The sequence below is a fragment of the Populus nigra genome, chromosome 4 (genome assembly GCF_951802175.1).
Source record: "Populus nigra chromosome 4, ddPopNigr1.1, whole genome shotgun sequence".
Lineage (NCBI taxonomy): Eukaryota > Viridiplantae > Streptophyta > Magnoliopsida > Malpighiales > Salicaceae > Populus > Populus nigra.
The window spans coordinates 8563303-8576585 of NC_084855.1; the positions used below are offsets into that span (position 1 = coordinate 8563303).

Below are 13283 nucleotides of genomic sequence, written 5' to 3' on the forward strand. Positions count from 1 at the left end.
GGCTTTGCTCCAAAAATTAACCATCGAGTTGGGTTTTAAAATTATAATAGTAATTATTTTTATCCTTACATGTCTTAGCTTGATAATTTTGAAATTGAGAGTTTTTTACAAGGATATTTTGGGAATAAAAACTAATAAATATTGTCTATAAAAACATTTACTCTCTATACCTTATGCTTTAAAAATATAGAAATTCATTCTAAAATTATCTTAGAAATAAAATTATTTTTATATTTTTTTCTCTACAACTAAATATATTTTTATTTTTATCTTTTCTATTTCAGAACAGTAAATAAATACTACCCCTATAAGAGCTGTCATGGGCAGAGGCAGCGCCCCTTTAGCAAGGTTTTTGTAGCAGCCCTTATTTTGAGAATTAGTGACAACCCATATTTAAGCCCATGGCATGCCGAAGATGCGGGGCTTCAGATATATAAGCATGGGCAAGGCTGGTGGAAGCATTTTGTGCTGTGCCTATCTGCTTTTCCGAAATGGGTTTCTGGGGCCCGGCATCACTTGTCGGGCCAATATCAAATTATTTATGAACGATACAGAAAATGGATTTAGTAAAATGCCAACCTGGGCATACACTGGCTACCAATACTTCAATAAAATAACCCCGAATAAAAAAAATTACCTACTTTAATCCTTTTAAGATAGCGATTTAAAACACATAAAATTTTTTAATTTTTTTAAATATTTTTAAAATAAAAAAACAAACAAACATTTAAAACTATTGAGAATTGTGGCTGCTGCAAAACCATTATCCTCCCCTTTCAAAGCCTTACTACATCTAAAAAAACTATTTTTCAAAAAAATACCCGCAGTAATTCTCTTGACAGATAAATCCATAAACAAGTATGCCTGCCGCAAAATTGTTATCACACTTCCCCTTCAATTGCCACAGCAAAACATCAATTATGTATATAGGACACCTAATGGTTGGTAGATTTTAAAGTGAACAAGAACAAGGAATTTTCCTTACATATTTGAATAGGAAAGGAAATTGAATTTATGCCGGTTAATCTAAACTTATATCGTTTTTAATAAATTGAATTTTCCTTACATATTTGTTTTTGCTTGGAAAAAAACCCAGTTTTGCAGGAGCCACAACCTACATTATTAGAGCTGATAGTTATAAATTATAAAACACTTACTAAGCAGCGAGACAAGCCAGTCCAGTGGCCGTTTATTTGAGTGCGTGAAGCATTTCATTGGCTCTACAGATATCTTTATCAACGGTGACCAGCCAAGAACACGGCACCACTGTTTCCAGACATGCGGTGGTGGATTCCCAGTAAGTACTTCTTAACCCAAAAAAATAAAAATTCCTCTGTTTTTCTAGTAAATAACAAAATTTAAATAATGGAATATTATCAGCTAAGCATGCAAAAATGGATCATTAGAGACAATTGTGGACATTGATGATGACAATCGATGAAGTTGGTATTTGCAGACGTTGACAAAGACATGAATGTTTCCTTGCTAAAATGACAATTTGACATTTTACTGTCACACAAGCCCATCCCGTCATGTCCAGCGCAAGAGTGAGATGGTAATTCATTAGAAGAGGATAAAATACTAAATAGAAAACAGAGAAAAAAAAACATCTGAAAGCAAACATAACCATTTTTTTTATTTTACATTTTAGCAATCATCACTATGATAGATAAAAAAAAATATTTTAAATTTTAATACTAATCATAAAAAGAAGGTGGTCGGACAAAGGAGCGGAGACCTGGGATGCATAGCATGCCTCTGGCATTTAGACCACTAAAGTGCAAACAATGAAACCGCAAGCCTATTTATTTTTTTTATTTTACAAATTTTTTTGAAAAAAATAATTTTTTAGTTTTTTTAAATAATTTTTTTGATGTTTTTAAATATTTTTGATGTGTTGATATTAAAAATGAGTTTTAAAAAATAAAAAAACTATTTCGAAGAATTTTTAAGTAAAAAATACTTTGAAAAGCAACCACTATCATGATATCAAACGGACTCTAGGACTATACTCCTTGGATCTATGCTTCAGCCTACATTCCTTATGCTTCTTCTTTTTTTGCCCATGTAAATATACATCTGGGAGAGAGGCTTATCAATAAAGAAGGTTACTGATGAAGTCTCAAAAATCCAAGTTGCCTAGGAACATCGCTCCCGGGTTGAATAATTGGTTAATCATTTGGTTTTGGCAATCTCATCAATTCTCTCTATCTAAGGTAATTGATAATTTTATACTTGGTACTTGGTAGACCAAGGTGGTTTATGACCAATACCTGTAAAAGATCTTATTCGATGGAGGTGAAGACTCTTCGATACTTAAATAAGTATCTTTTCAGAAAGAAAAAAACAATAATATTTTAGAGAGAAATGCTCCGAAAATATATATCCAGTAGAGAATGAAGATTGTGAACTTTTGTTTTGAACATTCTCAAGGTGTATTTATAGCCTATAATGTCTTATTCTTTTGTGGAGAGGAGGAACTAGAATGTAATTTCATCTTTATGATTTTTTAAGTTGTATTATGAGTTGTATTCCACTCATTTTATCTAGCAAAAAGATGGAGACAAGGCGAGCCATGAAAGACTTTAATACACCTAATGGTGTTGGTAGAGTGTAGATTTATTTAATTAAGTCCATTTATTAAGAAATAAATTCTCTAAAATTTTCAATAAAAATCTATAGAATTGATGACGTTAGATTCAAGTATTATTCTTGAATTTGTGGGTGTAGCGAATTCGGTAATGCCTGGTGACAAAAATCACCGAGCTCTACACTTTTAAGAAACACGCGTCATGCCCACCTTGTTGTCCTGATAGTGCACTATGTTAAGCTATTAGTCTTGGTAGCACCCGCTGGACCTAAGATTTCTGTCTGGCAAGCGCTAGACCCAGGTTGCACTTGGGCCTCGCGTACTGCTAACCCTAAGCGCTGAGTCTGGCGCCATCTGCCAAACCCACATGTTGGGTCTAATAGATGCTGTCAGACCCAAACACGAGATCTGACAGTGCAAATCCCTAAAATAAGATTGGTAGCCCTAGTCCCTAACACGGGACTCGCAAACGCCAATCTCCAACACGAGTCCATAAGCGCTGGATCCATGTGTCGTCTAGGTCTGACAAATGCTAGATTTAATAACAATTGGGTTTGGGCTAGTGCTAGACCTAACAACCATAAATAATTGCAAATTGTAAGATTAAAAGTTTTTTTTAACACCAAAAAGAAATGTACAAACATTTTCAATGTGTTTTTAACATAAAAGGATCTTTATTGAAAATAAAAAAACTGATTCATATATTTAATTAAATAATTTGAGAATTGTATTTGCCAAAATTTTTTTTAAAAATTATTTACACTAACTAAAAACCATACCATAAAGTTGTGAGATAGATGCAAATTATTGTATGTTTGGGACTGTGAAGCAATATGCTTTTCAATTGAAAATACATCAAAATAATTTTTCAGATTTATTTTTTTAGTTTTGACATTTTCATATCAAGACCATTGGAAAACACTAAAAAAAAAATTAATTTGATGTTTTTTCAAGTCAAACATGCCCAAACATAGTTCCAAACGACTTGTAAAATACTTGAGCTTATAATATGGATTATGAACCTGATTGGATTTAATAATTTTATTTTTTATCATTAATTTTTCATTGAATTAAATGCCAAATAAAATAAACATGCATGTGAAAATTATTGAATAAAAGTTCTTTAAAAAATATTATGTAGGATTGCTAAGAAAAATAACGCTTACTAAGATTAGAAAAAAAATATTATAATTTTAGTCAAAAATCAAGTAAAAACTAAACGTTATAATATTAAAAAAATATAACAAAATTTCTTTAATTAATTTATTTTAAGTAACTTCAATTAAAATTAAATGCCTACCAGGTAAGTTATCCTATACTTTTCTTTAATTAATCTTAATTTTTTTTTAAAAAAAAATAAAGTAAAAAAAAAGTCTGACATTTGGGATGGAGTAGCCAGTGCGCCTAGGCAATAACAGAAAACCCACACAAATGAGGCTGTAAAGCCAGGCTCATGCATGTAGATTTTTGTTTTGTTTTTTTATGTTTTAATCCAAGCAAGGTAACAAATGTCATGTCTTCTGCCCCGTTTCTTTAAATAATAAAAGTGAATGACGCGTTATTTGTCTGTTCAAAATCCTGCCACTATAATGGTAATAAAATAAATCAAGGTGCTGTTTTTTGGCTTAATAATCCATTTTTATCTACAAATGTCTAATAAACACCTTTCACACATCACATATAAAATTTAATTGAAAATTTATCAAATGTTGTTTTTTTACATCAAATATAAAATCTATCAAAAGGTATATAAAACCATATTAATTTAATATTTTTAAGATGAAATATAATTTTTAAAATAAACCGACTGAATATTTGCTTGGAATTATTTTTTTGGTTGAAATAGAGGTAACAGCCTAAAAGAATTATATTAAACATGGAAAATTAGACCCTATAAAATCATAATACAGCCCAATAAATTCCCATTTGATAAGATGGATTAATTTTATCTTTGCCTTCTTTCTCCCCCCATATAAACTTACGACATGCCTTTTCTATCTCATATCGTATAGAGTTGGGAATGACCTTATACGGTCTGCTTTCCCCCCATCCCACACGCTAAATCCAAACAAAATATGATTAACGAGCAGCTCAACTAGCGACAGTTTCCCTTCTTTGGAATTTGAACCTGGTCAGTATATGTAACCAAACAAAAATTAAAGAAAATCTGCACTAGCCATGTGTATTTGGGTGATTCATTTTCTCAGGAATCCATATTTTCGAAGCACAAATAATTATGTGACTCCTTTTAACTGACAAAAACAACCCGTAAAGTTAAAAATATTGCATGGAAACAGAAGGGTGCAGCTCCAGTAAAATTTTAAATTTGCTTTTTAGAGATTATCAGTTCGAGTTTTATAAATTTTAGAGTTACTGAAAGCTTATATGATCATTAACTTCAAAATCTGTAAAATTAGTTAAGATATGTACACACTAGCTCAGACATCCATATTAATAATAATATAAAAATTGTCGCATGGAGGTGCAAAGGGCACAATGTTGTTAGAAAATAGAGTTTAATACTGAGGATCGTGAAATGCACCCTTTATTAGCAAGGTAAACAATCCTTGCATACACTACCTTCTAGGAATAATAATGTTCAAATGTACCTCCATCTAATGATCTGATTATTTGAAGTACAATTATATTAATACAAATAACCCCAAAGAAGAAATGAAGTTACATCATAGAATTTTGTTAAGAATTTACAAGCATGATATACATTAAAAATAAAGGGCAACGAGAAACCCTACAAAATTATAAGTTCAATCAGACTAGTCTTTACATTGGACACAGAAGCCAGGTATCAACAAAAATGCTGGTGTTCTGACCTTACAGGTTGCCTAGCAAGCTGCGGATGAGTGGGTATCGGGATTGTAGAAATTAGGCTTCGGCCCAACTGTGAAAGTGCTAGTAGAAGAGCCTTGATCACTTCCGCTGCAAATCCTCTCACAAGAAGGGCACATAGTGAGCGTCGCTGCAGGCAGCTGCATGTATACAGGTGAAGCAAGCTTCAATGATTTAAGCTCCTGCAGCTCTTTTTGCAGCCTCTTGTTCTCTAATGTTAGTGTTTCACAACATTTCTTCAGTAATTCACAATCTACCTCAGTTTGTTTCAGCTTACTCCTGCCAAAATTAAAGGCATTAATATATAACAAGCATCGGCCAAGCACTTGATACAAAATTACTTTTCGAGGACAAGGAACAGAAAAAAGAAAGGGAAACAAATTAAGAGACTTGTTTTATTAGACATGGAACCTGGCTCTTCTGTTCTGGAACCATACTTCTACTTGACGTGGCCTTAGATTGAGCTGTTCTGCTAAGACTTGCTTTTGCTTCTGATTAAATTCAAGAAATCAACAAATTAACCATAAAAAAACAGATAAGTTAGAATAAAAATCTTACCGTCATATATAAACGCACAAGAGATAAATAATAAAGATAGTCGAAGATTGCAGACATACAGGATTTAGAGTGCTGTGATCTTTGAAGTTGTCTTCCAAAATGACTGATTGCTCTTTGGTTAGTCTAAGTTTCTTCCTGGGACTACCTTCTTCATCTTCATCACTAAGCCTTGAAGAGACTCTCTCTACATCTACTTCTTCACCAATACCAAATTCTCTCTCCTTCTTAATACTCGAGTTAGAAAATGATGATACTGCACTAAGAGATGACGCCTGTGGCTGCAAATCTGCATCGGTTTTTTTTGTAATCGATCGGTACACCTCTTCTGAAGGACCTAATGTCAGAGATGGGAGCAAGAGATCATATTTCAAGGCTAGTTTATCCTTCTTAATTGGTTGAAAAAGATGATCTGGTTGAGAACAAATCTCTTGCTCGGCATGGAAGCTGCCAAGCCCTAGACCAAGGCCTGTGTTGCAAAGATCATCAGTAGTTCCAAAACCCATCATGTAAAAGCTATTGATGCTGCCGTAGTAGCTTGAACTAGCATTAAATATTGAAAATATATGAAGGTGTAATAAAGTATACTTGATATATAAATGTAATGTGATTAATTAAGGGGTTGGGGAAAGCATGAATGTGCTCTTTTTTGTCGAGGAAGAAGATGTGGGGCTGATTATTATTGAAGGAATAAAAGGAAATCAGCAGTAATATTCTAGCAGCGAATCTGGTTTGTGGGATTGTGGAAAAGTTCCCATGTCCCTTTGTCCTCATCATAGCTACGTTGACCATGGAAAAGTTTCACATTTCTTCCTTCCATTCCATCATTAGGACTGTATTAAATATGTATGTATGTATGCACATCTGTGCCCAGTCGCTGAACAATTTTCATATCAGAATCTCACTTACTCATTTCATGATATCGTAATTCGAAGTTTTATATATATATATATATATATATATATATATATATATATATAAACTGTGGATCACGAGTGCTGTTTAAGCCCTCGGTTACGAGACTACTTGTTGATTATGATTGACAACAAATTTAGTGAATAGTGGTCGAGAAGGAGACAAAATTTTAAAATTCGGATTGAGACCCATCATTTATGTTCTTCTAGTTCTATTTACAACTAAATGCAGACCCCCCCAAATGTCCCCTACTAAGTGGCTTCCCTTGTAAGATAAGGATCTTTTACCTAGATTTGGCTTCTTAGTTAAGTACTATTAATTTTACTATTGGTCTGAATTCTTTAGGGCATCGACTAGGTTATTGACTGCGCTTTATTATTTTTTTCTATTTCCAAATAAATTTTTAACAACTAATTTTAAAATCACATGGGCTTTCTCGTGGGTATAGGATTAACTGACCATGTGTTTACTTGGTAGTTTTTGTTTTTAAAACAAATTACATAATTTTTTATTTATTTTTAACATAAAAAATAAATGTGTATAAATATTTTCGATGTGTTTTTAATATAAAAAGGATCAAATCCATCCTAAAACACTAAAAAAATTAATTTAATATATTTTTAAAGTTAAATGTACTTTTCAAACACAATTCCAAACGTAAAAATAAATGACTTGTAAAATATTTGATCTTGTAACATAGATTATGGACTTTGTTGGATTTAATAATTTTATTTCATGTGTTAATTCTTCATTTAATTAAATTCCAATAAAAATAAACATGCATGAGAGAATTATCGAATAATTTTTTTTTTAAAAATATATTATGTAGGATTGCAAAAATGCTTGCTAATATTAGAAAAAATGTTATAATCTTAGTAAAAAAATCAAGTAAAAACTAAACACTATATTATTAAAAAAATCACAAATTTTCTTTAACTAATTTATTTTAAATAACTTAAATAAAAATTAAAGAAAAAAGCTAGCACTCTAAGACATAGTAATCTCTCTCTTCTAAAAGTGTTTATGAGATTTCTCATTAGTGATTCTTGTTGATTGTCATTAGAGGCTACATATTTAGACGTCTTGTGGTTTGCGACAACTTAACTTTAAAGCATATATTCAAAGAAAAAAAAACATTTAATCTTTAAGTAATTTTCACATAAACTTAAAACAACTCTAAATCTGTCTAACAAGATCCTTGAAACTATATAAAAAAATGAAATTTATTCTTTACGCTATATGTATGTGTTTTAAAAAACCCAATAGGTGATTTATTGTATCAATCCGAGTTTCACAACTTAACTTGTCAAACCTGCAATCTAGATCATGGACTCCACAGGGTTTAACAAATTTATCTTTTAAATTATTTTTTTACTTAATGATATGATAAAAAAAAACTCATAAAATTAAGCACTAAGCAAATGTCAAGACATTTGTTTGAGACTGCAATAACCTCTTATAAATCAAACCAAAATAAATTATGAAGATGAATTCAAAATCAATGAAATATTAAAGGATAAAATAAAAATAAAAATAAAAAAGAATTCAATTAAAATAGGCACTCAAAAAAATTGAGCATCAACTAAATGTAAGGACATTTGTTTGAGACAACAATAATATCATAAAAAACAAACCGATATAAATTAAGAATAATCCAGAATTAATAATATATTGAAAGATAAAATTAAAAAAAAAGCTAAAAATGATTCAATTAAAAGAAAAAAAACTAAAAGATATAATTAGAAAAAACCCTAGTTCTTTTAGTATACTAGGTAACTAGTTTACAGGTCTATGCTATGTACACCATAGATCAAATAAATGTTTTTGAATCACGGATCAAATAAATGTTTTTGAATGTAACAAAAAAGTATCAAGGTCATAAAGAATTATTTGATATTGTTATTAAACTCGACCAAGCAGGTGAACCTCAAAATCATTCAGTCCTCCTCTTTGCCTAGCATAGGTTTAACATTAAGTTGTGTTGGAATTTTCTTGATGTGACTCAGTCGACTTGTTCGGTTTAAAAACAACTCAAGCATCTGGTAAAACAATTTTGAGGATGAAGTTGAGAAAAAATAGAAATTGACAGGAAAAAAACCTCTCGATCCTACTTTTTTTCTATCCCGGGTTTAAAATTAAATCGTGTGGGAGTTATCTTGATATGACCCATCGACTTGGTCAATCCAAAAGCAACTCGGTTGACTAGTAAAAAAAGTATGATGATGAAATTGATAAAAAAAATGAAATTGATAGAAAAAACCTTCCGATTTAACTTTTTGCTTAACTGAGTTTAAAATTAAACCATATTGGAGTTTTCTTAACATAATTCAGTAAATTTGACAGGTTTAAAGATAACCCGAATAATTGTTAAAAAAAAATCTAATGACAAAATTAAAAAAAAAGAAGAAGATGAAATTGAAATAAAAAAGGGGGAGGGAACGGAAAAAAAGGGAGGGGATTTAATTAAGAAGAAGACCTAACTTTAAAGATTATATTCTCCATGAAAAAATGCTAATTGTTTCTAGCAGAGAAGAGTAATTGATAATAAAAACCTTAACTCATAATTTTATCAATTGAAATTATATCAACAGTGTTTAATTTTTTTTATTTATCAAATTTTTTTTTCTAACTTAAAATATTTTTTTTATTAAAATAATCCAATAAATATAATATATAACAACAACAATAATCAAGCCTAAATCTAAAACTAGCCGGGCCTGCTACAAGGATTCTTTCACTCATTTTGCCTGATCATATATACGTCTTTAATTATATTATAAAAAATAATATTTTAAATAACATACCATAGTTCAATTACTTTAGTTTGTGAATTCAATGTTCTCAAGCCATCCGGAAATGGAAAAAAAAGGTGGTGTTTAACGCGCGCGCGCGCGCATATATATATATATATATATAACCAAATTAACTAATATTTAGTTGAAGTTGAATTATACTCGCTCAGTTCACAGAAACGATTCGGAAGACTTTATTTTGTGGGTGTGAAATCCACTCAAGCAGCATTAATTTGTATCCATATTGCAAGTGGATGGACTAAATGCATGGAGTGGATTAGTGAGATGAGTTAGGTTGCCCTCACGAAGGAAACAACCAAGAAGTACAAGAGCTAGCAAGGTGCTTTCCATATGCTCTAACGTGCCATTTTTCTTAGTCATCCGGTAGATAAACAGCGATAAGAAATTAAAATTAAGAGATTTTTTTTATATAGTTATCAATATAATAGTTATTGAAAAAATTATATGATTATTAATTTAAAAATTCATAAAATTAATAAAAATATAACCTGAACGTTCATATTAATAAAAATAAAAAACATGCTAATTGACGTGATAGGAGCAATTCCATCGCCATTATCACCTGCGTTTTGGTCTCGGAACGCTAGCGGTTGCGTTTAGAATATATTTTTTGGCAATTGGGCGTGTGACCTTCATTTGGATGATTGTTGACCTCAACATCCAATTATTGCAGACTTGTTTGGAAGGGACCACCACAAGCCATCATCTGAATTTCAAGAGAGGTATAATGTGCCCATGGAATGCAGTCTGTTTGGCAGCACTGCCGTGCTTTAAAAAAATAATAATATTTTTTTTCTTATTTTTATTAATGCGGATACAATATGTATGGATACACAAGCTTAAAACTTGAGAAATTACAGAATCTCTTTCATGTCAAATCCAATGATGGGAGATGATACCCGAAATCGTACGAGCAATCCACCGACTCATCTCCGAAGTTCAATGCATCATTTCTCTAGGTCAAGAATTGTATATTGATTAGACATTTAAACCATTTGATAACCATATATCAACCAACGGCTATTTTTCTTGCTTTGTTTCGTTAAAAAAAACCTTCATCAAGACATGGGCATAATGAAAAGTAATTTACAAATGATTAAATTCTTGAAAAAGTTGTTTAGCATGTATTAATTAGATAGAATTATCCAAATGATAAAAAAAATGATTGAATTATTCAAGTAATTTGTTTTTTTTACATCATCATAATAAAAAAAATCAGTAAAATACGGTTCATAAAATATTTAGAAAAATAACAAATCTTAATGATTTTCAAATCTTACTAGTGACTCGTGAGGCTTGTGATTCAAAAAAAAACTAACCAGTGTAGTTTTTTTCTTCCAAACTCTTGATTTCTTGTCATAAAAAAACCAACACAACAGATGCATAACAATTTAGAAACACAATTCAAAAACAAAAACACATCACAATTCATAATTAAACACAATGAAAATTAAGATAACATTTTATTAAATTTAAATGAAATTCATGATTCATAATATTAAAGCATACATCTAACTACACCTAACTACATTTAACTACACCTAACTTTCAACCGAAAAACAAAACTACACTTAGAAAGGATGCGGGTTAGTATATTGATTTCCTTAAATACAAGTAAAAAAATTCATTTTATCTCTCTTAGACGGGCCTCCACCACCTCAACTTAATCACGGGCCTGTAGCACTCATGTAAGGGTTAGCACAAAAATCATCACAGGTTGTAAACATGTCTAAATCTCTCATAGAAGGACTTGCCTCCCTTATTGCATATCCCTGTTCATTATAAACACTATTATCTTCTGCTAAAACCGTTTCGCGACGCTTAACCTCCTCTAACCTCTTGAAGTATGGCATGACACAAATTAAGTGTGTTGTTGGCCAGGGCATATATCGTCTCATCGACGCCTTCACGTATAGTAAATGCTACTCTCCGAGCCTCTCATAATAAAAAAAATGAATTTAATAAATACAATAAAAAATAATTAGCAGTACTCATCATCTATAACAACATCAACAATGTTAATTGGCACTCGAGTGAACTCTCCATACTAGAGGAGTTTTCTCATATAGATCTATTATTCAAGTAGAGCTTTAAAATATTCATCTCATTAATATTGACAAACCTAAACATTGAGTTTACACTTTCATCACTATAAATGAGTATAATGATTTTATGAGTAGGACTAACCTTAGTTTGCATTATCCTCCAAATAAATTAAATTTCAAATATACATATTCCAGCCAAATCCATCTCATAATATTTTAGATAATTTGTTAATAGATATATCTAGTGTAGTAGTTAGAAACTTATTAATTTCTCCATTGTAAACGATATTATTGTCAGTATTAATAATAATACCATTATAAAAACATAATATTCCAGTACTACGAGACATTTCGTCAAACAATATAACAAAACTCAAGTCTAATTTAACAATATCACTGGACTGATCAAGGTATATAATTTATGAACAAAATCCTAACAATCAATAATAGACTTGAAAATCATCAAACTGTTTTATTTCTTTAAATGTATTTTACTGGGGAAAAAAACCCTCATTATACAAGCCTTCAATCGTAAGTTTTTTAGCCAACACGAGTACGTAGAAATTGACTTTGATATACCGATAGTATAAAGAATATAGGATATATAATAATTATTAGCAAGTCCAAAAAGATGACGTGAATATATAATTACGTTAGCAATAAACAATTATTCTCTTAAATCAAACATGAGTCCAAACGGCAAAATAAAGCACAAACGGAAGCTTATTAACGAAGGATTCCTCATGCTGGTTCTCCGGTCATCATCTCATTTCCCATTTTATACGTAGTTGATTAAAAAAGAAAGACTTACATGACTGGTGGCGCACCATTACCAATGTCTTCTTGAGTTTTCAAAGTGCTAGAAAATATTGTTTCGATCATGTTTTTTTAATTTCTTTTTCAAAAATTTAGATTAACATCTTTCTAGTATTATTTTAATACATCAAAAATAAAAAATTTTATTTTAATATATATATTTTTTAAAAAAGCAACAATATCGTAAGCAGGCTAAAAATTTGGCACGACGATGGACACAGGGGCCCCACAAATGATTTGGCACGATGGGACATTCGATTCTAAAGGATAAATGATGATGATTTTTGGGCAGTAGAGGCTGGCAATGATGAAGGATGACTGGTGGTGTTGGAGATAAGGTTTCAGATATGTTCCCGGACTTTAAGGCTCCGTCTACCAGTGGGAGCGGGGGATTGTGCTCCTTGTTTGGCGTTTTGCACATTCCTTTTAGTGAACTACTACTCTTGTTCCGACCGTCCATCTCAGGTCATAAGCCACCCTTTTTTTCTACCTCAACTTGCTTATTGATTGTAATCTACGTTATCACTACTTATTATTCAGGCATCATCATTGCCGTACAGTCTTTCACAGCAGTTTATACGAAGAGAATGATATTCCTGTCACAGATGTTACCGAACAACGGATAGATCGGATACAGACCCAATTTGGTTTCCTTGAATATGAATCAAAAAATTAATTTCATCTCTTGTTAGTTAGTCTGTG

At 31.0% G+C, this 13283-nt stretch overlaps 1 protein-coding gene across 1 annotated transcript; it reads right to left on the bottom strand.

The window, feature by feature from the left end:
* Positions 1–5119: 5119 nt before the first annotated feature.
* LOC133691795 (homeobox-leucine zipper protein HAT22-like) lies at positions 5120–6677 on the bottom strand. The gene is made up of 3 exons (XM_062112388.1): positions 6055–6677; positions 5849–5928; positions 5120–5716 (listed from the first exon to the last, which is right to left on the bottom strand). The coding sequence occupies exons 1-3, from the start codon at positions 6499–6501 to the stop codon at positions 5434–5436; spliced, it is 810 nt and encodes a 269-aa protein (XP_061968372.1). The 5' UTR covers positions 6502–6677; the 3' UTR covers positions 5120–5433.
* Positions 6678–13283: the final 6606 nt, after the last annotated feature.